This window comes from Manacus candei, unplaced genomic scaffold (assembly GCF_025592945.1).
Source record: "Manacus candei isolate 608988 ecotype Guabito, Panama unplaced genomic scaffold, ASM2559294v1 h1tg000024l, whole genome shotgun sequence".
NCBI lineage: Eukaryota > Metazoa > Chordata > Aves > Passeriformes > Pipridae > Manacus > Manacus candei.
This window is the reverse complement of record NW_026138072.1, coordinates 2,280,325-2,296,218: the sequence shown is the minus strand read 5'-3', so window position 1 is coordinate 2,296,218 and position 15,894 is coordinate 2,280,325. Positions and strand designations below refer to the sequence as shown.

At 43.3% G+C, this 15,894-nt stretch overlaps 1 protein-coding gene across 11 annotated transcripts in view; it reads left to right on the top strand.

The window, feature by feature from the left end:
* Positions 1–15,894, top strand: part of KANK1 (KN motif and ankyrin repeat domains 1) — a 129,007-nt gene that overhangs the window by 95,658 nt on the left and 17,455 nt on the right. For 7 of the 11 annotated variants that reach the window (XM_051788457.1, XM_051788461.1, XM_051788459.1 and 4 more), the window contains one exon: positions 6,729–9,383. In XM_051788457.1, coding sequence (XP_051644417.1) covers positions 6,729–9,383 — 2,655 coding nt within the window. Of the gene's footprint in view, positions 1–5,129; positions 5,216–5,637; positions 5,794–6,728; positions 9,384–15,894 lie in introns of those variants that run through there. The other 4 variants (XM_051788464.1, XM_051788465.1, XM_051788454.1 and 1 more) reach the window with 4 other exon arrangements.

Genomic DNA, 15,894 nt, shown 5'->3' with positions numbered 1-15,894 from the left:
ATGCCATCCAGAGGGACCTGGACAGGCTGGAGAGATGGGTCTGTGCGAACCTCATGAAGTTCAGCAAGACCAAATATAAGGTCCTGGGTCAGGGCAATCCCAAGCACAAATACAGGCTGGGCAGAGAATGGATTGAGGGAAGCTTGGGGGAGAAGGGCTTGGGGATGTTGTTTGGCAAGAAGCTCAAAATGACCCAGCAATGTGTGTTTGCAGCCCAGAAAGCCAACCACATCCTGGGCTGCATTGATAGAAGTGTGATCAGCAGGTCAAGCGAGGTGATTCTTCCCCTTTTCTCCACTCTTGTGAGACCCCACCCTGGAGTCCTGTGTCCAAGTCTGGAACCCCCAGCATAAGAAGGATGTGGACCTGCTGGAGTGAGCAGAGGATCCTGAAGATGATCAGAGGACTGGAGTATCTCTCCTGTGAAGACAGGCTGAGAGAGTTGGCTTGTTGAGCCTGGCCTGGAAAAGTGAAGGCTTCAGGGGGACCTTCTAACAGCCTTCCAGTACCTAGAAGGGGCCTGTAAGAGAGCTTGAGAGACACTTTTTACAAGGGCATGTAGTGATGCTTTTAATGTCATTTGCATTGTGGCTGTGATTGTTTTGAGCTTTTCTCCTCATTTAAAGAATAAATATGGGGTCTTAATACCATGCTCTTTCTAGAAGTAGGATGATTACAATCCTACTTCTAGAAAGAGTATGGTATTAAGACACCATATTTATTCTTTAAATTCCTCCTTTTACCAGTGTTGCGTGGTAAATGTGCCATCTTAGCACAGTGCCCTAGTGTTTGCATTTCACAGAGCAAGCAAAACACAGCAGCCACATGAACTATCTCTCTTCAACTTTGATGCTACTTATGTTCGTTTACTTAAGGTACTGTCCTTAATTCGCATCTCTAAGGCTTACTGCTGCACATATCTGAGCTGGAGCATCTACATCATGAAATAAACCCCTATTTATTATACAGTGATGTAACTTCAGCCCTTCTCTGTTGTTATTATCAGGGAAGTTTCTGTTCCCCATTTTGTGATTACAACTCCCACCCTAAGCACTATTTAGACGTTAGATTTAAAAGTCAGCTCCCCAGTTGGGGTATTGACACATAAATTTTTGAAAGTAATCTAAAAACAACATATAAATTTTTTCTCAGTTTTCTGCTACTCATTTTTCTTTTCAGCTACTCATTTTTTAAATTTACAGAGAACATTTTACACTGGAGATTTATTTCTTCAGTAAAATGTGCAGTAAATGGAATTCCTCTGTAATAGGAGAATTCTCTGCACCTGTAACTGCAGGTTTGGTAGCAGGGTCTGTCATCCCTCTTTGGTTGGGGAGTTCTGATTTGGATTGTAGTACCTCATACACCACAGCCAGTGCATCAGGAATCAAATCCCATCTGCTCCAGGCATAGCTGTAGCTGGCAGTAGCAAAACAGATTATCTTTCTTACCAGATGGTATTTATTGGTTGTTTTTCCATAGCAGAACAAGAGAGGGAGGTGTTACCAGCCACATCCAGAGTATAGTGTAGTGTTCTGGGCAATTGTGCCATTGCTTGTACAAGCAGAGCAAGGTCTTCCAGGCATCACAGCCTGGTGCTGCAGGAGGCCAGCACCCAGCATCAGGGTATGATCATGGGCAGCTTGGTGGCTTGCCTGCTGTGCTACAGTGGCTCTCCTCCTTTTGGAAGATGAGCACACACTGCAGGCAGTGTGTGCTCCACACCTATGGTGTGCTTCACAGTGCCACTCTGTGCTTTAACTGCAAGGGGAAAAACAAAACACTCAATGCTCCTACTATGTCTGGCAAAGTACAGAAATTGCTTGCCATTTCTGTAAGTTTTCCTCTCTCTGTTGTTGGAATAAAATAAAACCAAATCTGTTAGGTTGATTGTTTGGGTTTTGGACTTTATTAACCCCTCAACTCCCTTGGAAAACAATGGAGAGCTAGGCTGAATTGTTGGGGAACTAGAAGCATCTTCTACATATTGTTATAGAGACCAGAAAGCTGGTCAATTGAATGTGGAAGTCTAAAGTCTACTTTCCAAGAGGTTTTGCTGTTGTTGTTTTGTTTAACTTACATTCAAACATCCCAAAACTTGAAAAGGAGAATGAAAGAAAAGTGGTCAATTGTTCTATTCTGCTTTTTCTTTTTAAAAAAGTGCTTGGCTTCATGAGTTTTGGATGTTTCAAAAGGTGAGGCTGATGCTCATTTATATATGCAGAAGAACAGAAAAAGAAAAGAACAAAAGTAGTATAGGAGATGGGAGGAGGAGAAAACCCATCAATTTATTCTCTAGTAAGGAATCAAAAAGTCAGAAGTGGTTTGTTTTTTTTTAATCTCTTCTTTTCCTGCCCCAGATAACCTTTCAAACTGAAGTTAAGCATATAAAAATACTGATCTGACTCCATTTATGCAAACTATTGCCTTTGTATTTTTCCTTTGCAGCATTCCTTATGAATTGTCTTAGACCATAACTCTGGAAGGAGACTCTGTTATTCATAACAGTATTTCAATGGAAAAGACTTCTTTAATAACAGTCAGATCCAAGATAAAAATGCCTTAGAGCAGATACCGCAATCAGATGGGGAGAGAAGGCTTTAGATGTGATGTCTCTATTTTTCAAGGCACTCTTGGACTTTTAGCTTTGGAAATATATCTTCATTTGCTTCTCTTTGCTCTTTTTGGACCTTCCAAGGCAGCTCTACAATAAAGTTTTTCTAGCCTCCAGAACCAAAACTCAATGTGCGGCCACATTTTCCCTTCTTTCATCTTCCTCAAAAGTCTTGAAGCACGTCAACTAAATATTCTATTTTTTTTCCAGTTCTGCTGGTCTGAAAGCAGACATGATTAGTGTGGACTCAGGTAGGGCTGACTCAATATTTTAATGTACTGATGTTCTTGTGTAGTGCATTGGATAGGATATAATTGAATAGAAGTTGGTAAGACTGGAATGTTTGGACAGAGCCAGTCCCAGCAGTGCAGAAGGTGAGAATTGAAGAGAGCATTTTTTAAATGCTGCTTGTGTCCTGCCCATGGTTATCCTGTAGCAGGGAGAGGGAAATGAAGTCTTTGCATACTTCTGCAGAAACACATTAATAATGACAGTACCACAATGAAGTCTCTGTGCTTCACAGAGTGTTTTACTTTACACATATTGGCTTAAAAACATGATGTATTTGTGTCCATTGCATTTGAACTTGATGACCTTAAACGTCTTTTCCAACTCAAATTATTCCATAAAAGCTAGAGTGTCTGCAGCATTTTCACAGACAAAAGTGTATGTGTTTGTGCATCTGCACATGTGATTAATATTTGCCTGATCTACTACAGAGGCTAGAGAATAGGTTTTTTTAAATTTTAGCAGTGTCCATGATCAGCTGGCCAAGAATGAGACAAGGCACAAAACAAGAGTGTTTGTACTGCCTGGTATTTTCTGCAATATTTCTCTGTGTGTTGGGATAGAAATCTTTTGCTTACTTGAGGTCTCTGGGCATGAAGGGAAATGGACACAGCTACCTCTGAAGTCAGTCTGGGGTACCTGCTGATGTAGCACTTGGTACTCACCCATCAAATCTAGGGAGTAAGCACATCCATGGTTCATCCAGAACCTAAGGGCTGAGAAGAAGGAGAGCTGCACTCTTACCAGGTGCTTATTTATTTCATTTTTATTAGATTTTTTCTTTTTGGAACCAGCAAAACCATTTTTATTGCTTCAAAACAGCCATCCATTTTGCTTTGTTTCACATTTAACAGGCACACCCATTTTGGCCCTTTCTCTGAGACAGCAAAATGCACAAAGGCTTGGCACAGCTCCTGCACGCTGCCATCAGTGTTGTGTTGGTGGTAGTGGATTGCATGCCTCATCCTCGTTTGTCTTCATGTATCAAGAAACAACTCAAGAGATCAGCTCATAATACTGGGATTGTGATGGTGGAATGCTCACTGTGTTGTTTTAAGGAGAAGCAGTAGGCAGTCAGCTCCATGCACCTTCTTGTGCTTGTGCTACAGCAGACACTGTGTCCTGGCAGTGCTGCCAGCTTAAGCTGAGAACCAAAGAGATTTCATTGTCAAGACATTGAACTGCCTGCATGTGTTGTGGAGAGGTTTAGTGAGGGTTTCAATGTCACTGTAGTTATTTTTTTATTATTTATTTTTTATACATTTCTGTTAAGCAATCTTAATACCATTCCCTGCAGAAGAAAAGTACATCTGAGATCCAGTTTGGCTCTCATGACTGAAGATGAGATTTGCATGTCTTTTTAGAGATTTCATGAATATTTTTCCAAAGATGCATTAATTCTTAAGCTCTGTGACTTTCAAAGAGTTTGTTCTTCCCTCCCTCATTCAACATTTATGCATTGTGCCTGAGGACAGTTTAGAGCAGCTGCCTGACTTCAATGGTGTAGTGATGGGAGAATTGGAGATGTTGCTGAATAGGAAGACAAGGACCAAGACAAACAAAGGAAAGGAATGAGGGAAATGGGACAACAGGTAGAACTGATGTAGCTTGAATTTACATGGGCTAGGTGAAGTGACTAAAACCAAGTCTGGGATGAGGGGTGAGAGATAACCAGATTTTGGTGTGGATTGGTAGAGCAAGCAAATGGATGTAAGTAGAGAAAATGGTCGAGAAATCCAAAGCATGGGAAGAAGGCAGAAAGAGCCCAGATGAGGGACAGTGAGAAAGTGGGGACAAACCCAGGGTGCAGGAGGGACCAACCTAGGGTATGGAGCTGTGGAGTGCGGAAAGAAGAGTTGCTTGGCTTTGGGGAATGGAACCAGGATGAGAGTCTGGAAACAGTGCACTGAATGTGGGGCTGAAGAGGAGTACTTCAGAGAAGTTCTCTCCTTGTCAGTGGGAGTCCTGGAGACTTTTTCTCTGCCTGACAATGAGACAGTTCTGCTGTAAGGAGCCAAGCAGTGTGTCCTTATGTGTTTGAAGTGTCTCTGTATGCATGTATTTTTGCTTCCAGTCTGGTATTTAGATGGCTATTTTGGGTGTATCTGTAAGTAAACACCACAGCATACTGAGACTCCAGTCTTTCAGCCGAATCATGTGGTCTGCGGGGGGGTTGTTTGTGCCTGTCGAACCGTCTGTCTTCACTGCAGAACCGAGGTACTAAGGTGCTCCGGTCGGCGCCACCGCTGTGGCTGTCACACGTGCATGTCTGTGTCTGTGCCTCCACCCTATTCTTTTCCCGAACCGATGAAGGTAGGTTCTTCCTGAGCAGAGTCCTCCTCCCATCGGCTTCTCGGGATGTCGTGTGGTAGCCCGAAGTATGACGGATCGCCATGAAAGCAGTTATACTGTCTGTAGGCAAAGCTTTTCTTAAGTATGCCAGGGAAACTGGAAAAACAGGAGTTCCCGCCCCCCCCCCCCCCCCGTAAACCTTTTTAGTACAACATTAAGTCACTTCCTGTAGTTGCAGTAAGTCGAGAGTTTCTTTTTTTTTTTTTTCCTATTTTTTTATTTTGTTCTCTCCCCCCCCCCCCCACCTCCCTCCGCCTTCCCCGAGGCTTATATTCCTTTAAGAAGACACGGCTTCCAAGCCTCGCCTTTCAAAAACGAAACGCAGAGCTAAGTCCGCGTCCCGCACGGCACCATCGCGGCGCTCCCCGCGGAGGGCGGCGCGGGGGCGGGAGCGCGGGGGCGGACGGCGCTTCCTTATGGGGAGAAGCAGGAGCGAGCCGGAGGGAGGCAGGTCTCCGCCGTGTGACACATGAATCTGGGACAGCCATACGTGGCTGGAAAATTTGCAGTGTGGGGGCAGAGGCATGTGGCTAAGTCAGGTAACCGGAAAGCTGGCTTTTATTATTTCTCCAGCGAATAACTTGAAACAGTTGTTTTTGGCTTTTTATTTCTTTTTTTTTTTTTCCGTATTTTTCTCCTGCCAAGTGGGCCTGGAGGAACAGGTTGTATAGCAGCGCTGCATATAAATATGCAGCCTGAGAAAACCCAGTGGATCTGTTGAAGTTTTATTTAGATTGCTTCACAGACAGGTGAGTCCTGCATCTGGAGGGCAGGTGGGTGCTCCTCTTGTGCGAGGCTACAGCCTTCCTCAGCAGTGGGATTTGGGACCCTGCTGAAAGGGGGTCCCACCACCTGTTGTGGTGATGGGGGCTTCATGCAGTTTAAAATGAAAGAGGCAGAGGCGCTGGTGGAAGTAATACGAGCTGAGGTGAGAGCAAACTGGTGTTTCTGCTCTTGTGGTAGCACTTCCCACAGCCATAAAACAGCTGCAGAGCTGCGTAAAGTCTACTGGCATCAGTTGCATAAGGAGCAGGGTCAGAGTTCCCTTCGCCTGCTCTAATGCACCCTCTAGAGAACTTTGTCTCCGGATGATTCGTGTACATTGTGATCCTATGGTCTTTACTTAATAACATAGTGTGTGTGACAGCTGGGTTTGAGACGGGAAGGGTGGAAGGATTTGGGCAAGGACAGCTTTGAGCTACTGGCTGTGCTCCTTCATTAACAGGCGCTGTCTATGTTTATGCGTGTGTACACATTTATGTGGGTATGCACTTCTCAGCATTTGAAAACCTACTGATTAACGTCTAAAAAGTTAATCAGGATTTAGTGTTGAGGGTCAGTCAGCGGAAAGTTGGTCTGCTCGATGAGCTGCAGCAGCAATTTCTGCCTCTGGCGTGCTGTGAGGACCCATCTTTATATGCTTGTGTGTTAGTGTGTAGTTTACTGAATGCTGATTTTGTTTCTTCTTTTCCAGAAAAAGAGGAAGTTATTATAAATGGAGAAGATGAAAAAGAACGGAAAGACCCATATTTTGTGGAAACACCTTACGGATACCAGCTAGACTTAGATTTTCTGAAGTATGTGGATGATATACAAAAGGGGAATACCATTAAGAAACTAAATATCCGAAAGAGGAGGAAAGCTGTACCAGCTTCTGTGGGCACCAAGAACTCTAGTGGCCAGTGCAGTGGCTGGACCTCTGCAGAGTCTCTCTCTTCATCGAACAGTGATGAGAACAAGCAGTCTTCTTTGGCAGCGAGGAGTCAAGTAACCTTGTCCGTCCCTGCAAGACCCTTGGTTTCCTTTGAAGTATCTCCTACCTACTTAACTGTCCCTGAGAATAAACAGCTTCCTCCTCCCTCCCCCCAGCCTCCTCGGCACAACCTCCTTGTAACCAAAACTCTCATGGAAACACGGAGGCGACTGGAGCAGGAGAGGATGATGCAGGTCACACCTGGAGATGTCCGCAGGCCGCGGCTTTCCAGCTTTGGAGGCATGGGCTCCACAAGCTCCCTCCCCTCTTTTGTGGGATCCAGTGGGTACAGTCACATGTCTCAGCAGCTGCAGAATGGTTATCAGGGTAATGGTGACTACAGTGCCTGTTTCAGCTCCTCCTTGGGCAGTTCTATTCGTCACAGCCCCATGAGCTCAGGAATATCCACGCCAGTCACCAATGTGAGCCCGGTACATCTGCAGCACATCAGGGAGCAAATGGCAGTTGCCCTCAAGCGTCTCAAGGAGCTTGAGGAGCAAGTCAAGACTATTCCTGTGCTACAGGTCAAAATTTCAGTGTTGCAGGAGGAGAAGAGGCACATGATGGCTGAACTCAAAAACCACAGGAAAGCCACTCAAAATGACACATACGGTTTCAGAAAACGGTCCTACAGTGCTGGAAATGCAGAGCAGTGGGAACACATGTCTCAGGTGAGAAGAGGTGGAGAACTGTATATAGATTGTGAGGAAGATATGGAGAGTGTGGAGCAGAGCTCTCAAAGGATAGAGGAGTTCAGGCAGCTGACTGCTGAGATGCAAGCCCTGGAGAAAAAAATCCAGGATAGCAACTATGAAAGTCCAGCAAACCTTCAGGTGAACCGAGAAAATCTGACAAAAGAAGCCCGATCTGTTGCTGTGGGTGCTGATGAGAACATGAATGATGTGGTTATATACAACAGATCTGCAAGGCAACACAAGGAAGTTTCTGTGGGGACAGAGAAAGAAATGAGGGAGTGTGGGGTCGGGGTGACAGAGGCCATGCTCGGATTGTCTACAGAGGTTGAGAAAGAGATAGAACTTCAGCAGCAGACCATCGAAGCCCTTAAGGAGAAGATTTATAGACTAGAGGTTCAGTTAAAGGAAACCACCCATGACAGGGAAATGACCAAATTAAAACAGGAGTTGCAAGCAGCTGGTTCTAGAAAAAAGGTGGATAAAGCCATGATGGCTCAGCCCCATGTCATCAGTAGGATGGTGGAGGCTGTCATACAAACGAGAGACCAAATGGTAGGAGATCATGTGGATGTTGCTGATTCGTCAGTGGGAGACCACCTGCAGATGAGCAGCATTGGCTCCTCCTGCATACCTGCCATGCGGAGCACGGCTGTGGGCCCTGAGCTGCTGATGAGCCAGTGGCTGGTGAGGGAGAGGGCAGAGGTGCAAGATCAGGGTACAGGAAGGTCTGTGGAGCTGCATGATAAGGCAGTGGGCACAGAGACAAGCATCTGTGAGACAGGCGTCAACACAGAGGAGGCAGCAGATGTGCCAAGCCTCTGCCAGAGGGCACAGGCGGTTGGAGCAGTGAGATCTGTGGGCTGCGGGGACTGCTTGGTGGATGTGGTGGTTTGCGTGCCCAAGGAGTGCGTGTCCCGTGAAATGTCCACAGAAGCTGTGCCCAGGGCAGAGGCGATGGTGATGGCCGTGCCTTCCATGGCTAGCCAGCAAACCAGCACTGCTTTGGAGATGGTGAGCCAGTGCACCAGCACGGAGGCGGCCTGCCTGGCTGACTGTGGGACTAACACCGCTCTGAGCAGCTGTGATAAACAGACTAGCACGGACAGTGTGGAGATGCGGAGTGTGGCAGTGGGGGATGGCCGAGTGAAGGATATACATGCATCTGCTAAAATGCGTTCAGTTGGAGTGGGCACTGTGCTTTCCAGCCACCCTGGCTTTGACAAGCCCTCTGCAATAAAAACCAAAGACTGTGGCATTGGACAGATAAGTGTTCATGAGAACTACCTGGTTGGTCTGAAAATGAGGAGCATTGCCTGCGGACCCCCTCCATTGCCAGTTGTGCCAACTAGCACCAGGAGTATCGGTGTTGGTGTAGAGTCTGTGTACGAGCCGGTCAGTGGTCAGTTGGAAAGCCCTCTGCCTCCGCCTGAGCTGAGGACAGGCTTGGACCACTACATTGAACGTGTGCAGAAGCTGCTGCAGGAACAGCAGATGCTGCTTGCTGAAAATTACAGTGAATTGGCAGAAGCCTTTGGGGAGCCCCACTCCCAGATTGGATCTCTCAATTCACAGCTCATCAGCACCCTCACCTCCATCAACTCTGTCATGAAATACACCAGCACAGAGGAGCTGCGGAGCCTGGACCTTCAGAAGCAGTGCATGGAGAGAAGCACCACGTCAGGTAAGCCCAGCATCTGGGCACACCTTTGGTCTGCTCCTTCCTAGAGCTGCAGGTCAGTTGCTTCCTAGGCTCTCTTAGTCTGAAAGCCACTGTGTAATCCTCCCCAAGGAAGCACAGAGCATAACATAGTTGCTGAATGTGGCCATTGGATATCTGTCTAGCCCCATTGCTTGTAGCTGAAGAACCAGAGGCGGCTTTATCTTTCCCAGTCCAGCAGACTCTGAAGGTCTTAATGATGGTGCCATGGCTCTGACTATGCAAGAGTGGTGCCTAAAACTATGAAGGGTTTAATCACCCTGCAAGGTGTTGACTTCATTTTATAACTTTAAGAGTATTTGAGGTTAATGCTTGTGGGTTTGGAATTTTAAACTTGGCATGCAATTTTTAAAAACTTCAGTGTCAGATTTGACAGAGTTGAAAGTCATATACAGTGTCTCTATCAAAATTACTTGCTTCCACAGACGTTTCCGTAGTGTTTCTTTCATTACCTTTGTTCCTTATGCTGCTCAGAGCAAGCTATGGGGTGCTTTCCCCATTCCAGCCAGCAGGGCTGATTGCTTTATAATAGGCAACTCCAGAGCACTTCGCAGAAACCACATCTTGCATCTTCTCTGTTCCAGTAACTGTTTGTCGTAATCCCTAATTACAGCCTCATGTTTGAAGGGCATAATTACTGCTGAAGGTTTTGGTGATACTGAAGAAAGGCGAGAATTGAGATTTAAATACTCCTTGCTTTTTATTTATTAATTTTAAAATATAGACAATTAGTTTGAGGGATTCTTTATTCCCTGGGGTAAAGTTGATTACTTCTTAAATTATTATTATTATGACTATTATTATTATTAGTGTGTCTGATAGTCTAGTTTAAATATTAGCCAATTTTTTCTAGTATCTTATTGGTGAAGCCAATCACATTACTATTAAATTTATAAACAGTGGCTTGCTGGAAACCACTGTGTAATACCTAGCAGTGACTGTTAGATACTACCTTCGTGGTCCTGCCATACAGTGACTGAAAGAAGAGGTTAAGGGAATGGGAAAAACTAGTGCAAATTCATTTGTATTGTGGATCCTGAATTGGGAAAAAAACCCTGAGTAAATACCATTTAATGTCAGCATAATATTATTGGCTAATCCACAGCTATATAAAGCTCTTGCAGCTTATTTACTGTCTTAAAAATTACCTATTTTTGTTAAAATGCAGGTTGGTAAATCTGATTCTTTTCAGTACATGTGCTAAATAGAATCATCCATTAAATGAGCTGAAGTAAAAGGTTTGGCTTCCCATAGTAAAGCAATAAGCGACACTAGTGTAGTGGTAAAGAAAATGTATCATATTCTGTCTGCACACATGCAGTATGACACAGTATATGTAATATTATTAGCTTTCTGGTATGCACTTTGTATTTTGGTCTACTTACAAGTAGTGATATAATAGTAAGGGTATCTAGCAGACACCAAAAGTGTCCGTAAAACCATGAACCAGAATTATCACTAGCTGTAACTCCATAATTCCATTCCCAGCTTTTACTGCACAGTATCAGATGTGTAGTCTAGGGACTTGAAAGTATTTAGACACAGGTGGAGCAATGGATCATATTTTACTAAAAATGTTTGTAGTTGGATTCAGATTTCGCATTCTTGATAAAATTATTCCGGAATAATTTTATTTTAACTTGTAATGCCATTATCTTTAGCTGTGGATGCTGAGTGTAAAATTTCTTTATTTTTAGTCCCTGGTGAGAACTATATGCCTGCATTGCATACATAAATCAAGCACTAGGCTCTAACAGTTTAGACCCATGGAGAATTGGAGTGGAAAAGAGGTCTTAAGCCTGAAATGTTACCCCATCTCTTTCTATTAATCTTGAAAATATTGTCTTTACTGCATTTATCTGCTGGTCTTGCTGCCTGTTCCTGTGGTTTTACAGATCATGTGTTACATATTTCTGTAGCAGGATTTTTGCTGAACAAGCACTAACTTAAATGATCTGTAAACACTGGAACTAATAAAGCCTTTTTTTTCCCCCATGCATCAGTATCTCGTGATAGCTTGTGAGGTCTTAATAAGTCTTTCCTCACATTTAGGTCTCTTGGATGTAGCTTTTCAGGTGTCTCATGGGAACTAAGCCAATGCCCTTTCTCCAGGCCTGGCATCTCAGGCTGATTTCTGTAAAGCTTCTATAAACAAAAAATCTTTCAGAGCACTGAGTCTCTGTTCTGGTTTGGCTAAAATAAGCAATCAAGTTTAAGTTATTGAGAGAAGTGTGATCTCACAAGCTTCATTTTCTTAGAAAAAACAGGCTCAAAATAGAGGCAGAAGTGTCTAGTTTCCAATTAGCATCAGTAGCATTAATGTTTTATTCAAAGAGCGTCCATAGGAAGCATCTCTTAGATGCCAGTTCCTTTTAGGGCAAAAATACCTGAGCTGACTTTGAGGCATGTGATTTGGGTACTAGTTTGCTGTGTTAATGGCTTAGTGGTCTGTTCCACTTCTGAGGTGGACCATCAATCAAATTCTCAGCTTTACAGTTTTTTCTTTCTGTTAGTGCTGGGGAGAGGGTGTGCTGCAGGGGCCTCTGCCATCTCACACCCTCTGACACAGCTTGTGGCAGGTGATGGAGATGCCGGCAGGAGAGCTGGAGCCTGCTGACCGGGACATGGGTTGGCAGTTTTTGTTTCTAGGCACCTGTGACCTCTGAGGTGATCTCTGAAACAAGTCCATTAGCAATTAGTATTTTGCTTGTTGCAAAATAATCACTTTCACTTCTGTAATTAGGCAACTTATATTTACATATGCACTGTCTTTCAGAAGCCCTAGTGACCTCAGGGAAATCAAACCCACTGGCCAGACGAGATGATTTCCACTCTGCAAAGTCATGTTAGAATGCATTGGCAGCCTGTGTGTCCAGCTGGATGTGGGCCACAAACCTAGGTGCTAACTGATCCCTATTCTTAGACCAGACAGCATATAGCAGGACTAAGAGAGGCGAGTGCATTCAGCTTCTCTGTTTGTTGCATGGATTTTTAAAGAAATTTCAGAATGTTGCATTTGAATGTGCATGTGATGTGTTTTGCAAAATACCAGCCAGAGGCCTAATGTCACTTGTAGGGGTGTTAATTACATGAACTTTTCACAAGTCTTGTAGATGAATGTCTTTCACTGTCAAGGAGTTTTCAAGGATGGTATTTAAAAACAACTTATCTACCATTGCCCTGAAAAATTATTTGAGCATATTGGACCTGAAAATGCATAGTTATTTTGCCTCAGTGCTCTCTGGATATCAGTTTTATGGTTGCTGACTGAGCACCTCAGTGGAAACATTACACTAGTTAATCATCATGAGGAAGGAGGCAACTTCTTGAGTTAATATTTGAGGGAGTGAAAGGAAGTGGGAAACAAATGGTATCAGAAAGTCTCAAGGGTAAGGAAATCTTGATGTGCCATCTGGTGGAAAGATCTTCCAAAGTTTTTAAGACTTAAGTTTCAGCCAGAGTGGGGGAGGCAGGCTGAGGGACAATGAAAAGACCGAAGGACTGATGGTGGTCTGAGAAGCCTCTGGTTGTCCAAAATTGCTGTGTAGGACTAATTAAATATTGTGGCTATGGTTGTCTCTCTGTTGTCATTTGTAATGCAGGAAATTGGACAAAGTTGGTTTTTTTTCTTTACAGCTCTTCTGTTTGGCAGTTCTTTCTCTCAAAGACTGTGTAGCTTGATGGATTGGTAGCTCCTCTCCTGGCAGCATGGACCACACTATTGGAGTTGAAGACCTGGGGCTTACCTCAGGCTCAGGAGGCAGGGCTGATATGGTGCAGGCATGTTGGTGGACCCAGTAAAGCTGTGGGCTGCTACAAATCACACTGGTTGTCTGCATCTATGCAAGTGAAGGAAGCCCTCAGCTTCAGCTCTGCCACAGATGCACGCCTTAAATCACCAGTTGAAGCTTCTGTACAGATGTGTTTTTTTCATGTAACAAACAGGATCTATCCATCTGTCTGGTGGGAAGAAGGTGACTGGCATGAAGCATTTTCCATATTCCCTGGAAGGTAGTACATGATACAAAACAGCCATACAGATGTCCCACCTGTGTGCCAAATGAGTACTGTTCATTTACATGTGTCTGGTTGGCATCTTGGAGAATGCAGTGCCTCCTCTGCTTTCTTCATATAGTGGGTTGGTATCTCTTGACCTGCTAGTAGTGACAACATGGAAAGCTTAAAAGGATATGTTGTTAAAAAATGGTAGCAACCTCCATATTAGGAGCCAAGGTGTTTAGCAGAGTTTTTTTGGTTTTAAATATCCATACCGTTATACCAGAAGAGAAGCAGAGACCTGATCAGTCATTGTCCTATAAAGGCATTATTCAAATTAAACTCCATAAACCTCCTTACAGACATTTCACATACCTCCCCTGGTCATGTGTTAACAGAAACTTACTACTATTGTCCTTACAATATTTGCTGTTTTCATTCTGTGGCAGCACTAAATGTAGAGTTTGAATCTGAAAGCTGCTCTATCCCCTTATTTCTGCTTCAGTCAATAAATAGCATAATTTGCCACAGTATAAATTATTTTTCCCTTCAGATCTATTGCTGCTGAGAGAGTGGCAAGGCTGCAGCCTGCTAGGCTATTAGATAAAACCCCAGTTCCCTCCCTATGCTGTGGCACAGGTTCATAATGATCAGGCACTGAGCTTTGTTTAGAGTTCAACTCCCATGGTAACAGGCACATCTATGAATATTTAATGAAAGGAGATTCCCGTTTTTCCAAGGAAGCGTTGTCATATTTTAGCAATAATAAAGCATCATCTGAGAAGATCAAATTCTCATGAATGAGAAAGAAAGAAGTACTCTGAGATGACCTTCCTGCTGTGCATCATGAGGTACTTTGATCCACCACTCATCAGGGAAATGAAGGATGGCTTTCACCAAGCTTCACACACAGTTGTCTTGGGAAAGACAGCATTTCATAAATAAGATTATTTGCTGCTTCACCAATGTGTGATTTTTTTTTTGTGGTCTAGCTAAAGGAATTGGTTTTAACTTATAGTTTCAACAAACTGGATTCACAATATAATTTGGGGATGGAAAGCAGCTTCTCAACACAGAAAAAACAGTTAAAGTGAGAGTGAAAATGAGATTGTTCTTGCAGTCCTCTCAAAGGTACCCTCATCCTGTTAGAAGGAGTGTTTTCCCTGGAGCCAAATGGTAGTTCAGCATTTGCCTATGCCTGGGCCCTGGGTGACTCTACCTTCTGCCAGTTTATTGTATAAAAAGCACATCCGTGGCAGGTTTTTGTTCTGAAATTTTAAATAGGCTGACTTTTAACCAGGAATGGCTCAAAAGTACCTTTTAAAATGAAACTACGTCTTCTGAAGGTAACATATTTATCAGTTGGATGGGTTACTATAAATCATTGTAAATGTTTAAATGTAACATGTTTGTTCATCTCTGCCTTTTTATTTACCTTAGTAGAATGGGCTTTTTCTTAAATAGTTCTGATTTGTTTACCAAATGGAAAGTGAATTAAAATTATTTTTATGCAACAATAACTTTTTAAGCATAAAGCAAAATAAGATTTAAAACCACTGGAGGAGACTTTGGGTTCTTCAGTTACAATAATTTCCTAAGTAGCTTATTGCTACCATGGAGAAATCATGCAGTGTGAAAGAGAAGTATTTCCTTGCTGTAAGTGCTCCAGACAATATTTATACACTTCCTTTATTCCCTCCACTCTGTGGGGAATGTATAACTTTTATCATTGATCATTATAAATATATTATGGAAATAAATGCTTGCACTGATCAACAGGTTAAAAATAAAATCTTTGTGCAGTTACTACATAGGCAGTAACCTGTTGCTCTCTTTTAAGCTAGAAGCCTGTGATGCTTCAGCCAGAGAGCTAGATTCTCATCCTGAGGCTGTTTAATTCCCTGGCCTTGTTTGCACTTCTCCTGATTTCCAGTGGTATGAAAGTATTGTCAAACTAAATTGGTTTTATAATAATGTTTAGATTTGCTTCCATCAGTCTAAATGGAAATCTTCAAAAGTAGGTAAAGGCCAGACTTCTGTTACCATGAATTCATCAGAAATTCCAGGGAATCCAAATGAGTTCCCTGAACCAGCTTATGCTATCACAAATGGGAAGAAAGATCTGCAGTTAGGAAGGGAAATTGCATCTTAATAACAATAAACAGATTTTATATGTACTAGAAATGGCATGGTAATCTGCTCCTGCTCTATAGTAGTTTTGCAGTCACCCTGGTTTAAATTGGTGAGATTTTCAAAAGAAGCACAAGTGATTGATGAGAGGAGGTTCCTTCTAAAAAATTAAAACCATGTGCTCTAATTCCCTCAAACCACTGAAGATGCTTCAGTCACTTTTTTCCCTCTGAAACTGATGAAACCATCTTTCTGTGTAAGTGTTCATGAGCAGTTGAAGTATTTAAGTTTTTTGTTTTGTCGTACTTCTGCCTCTAAATTACTCCTGAAATTTTCTAAGATCCCCTGC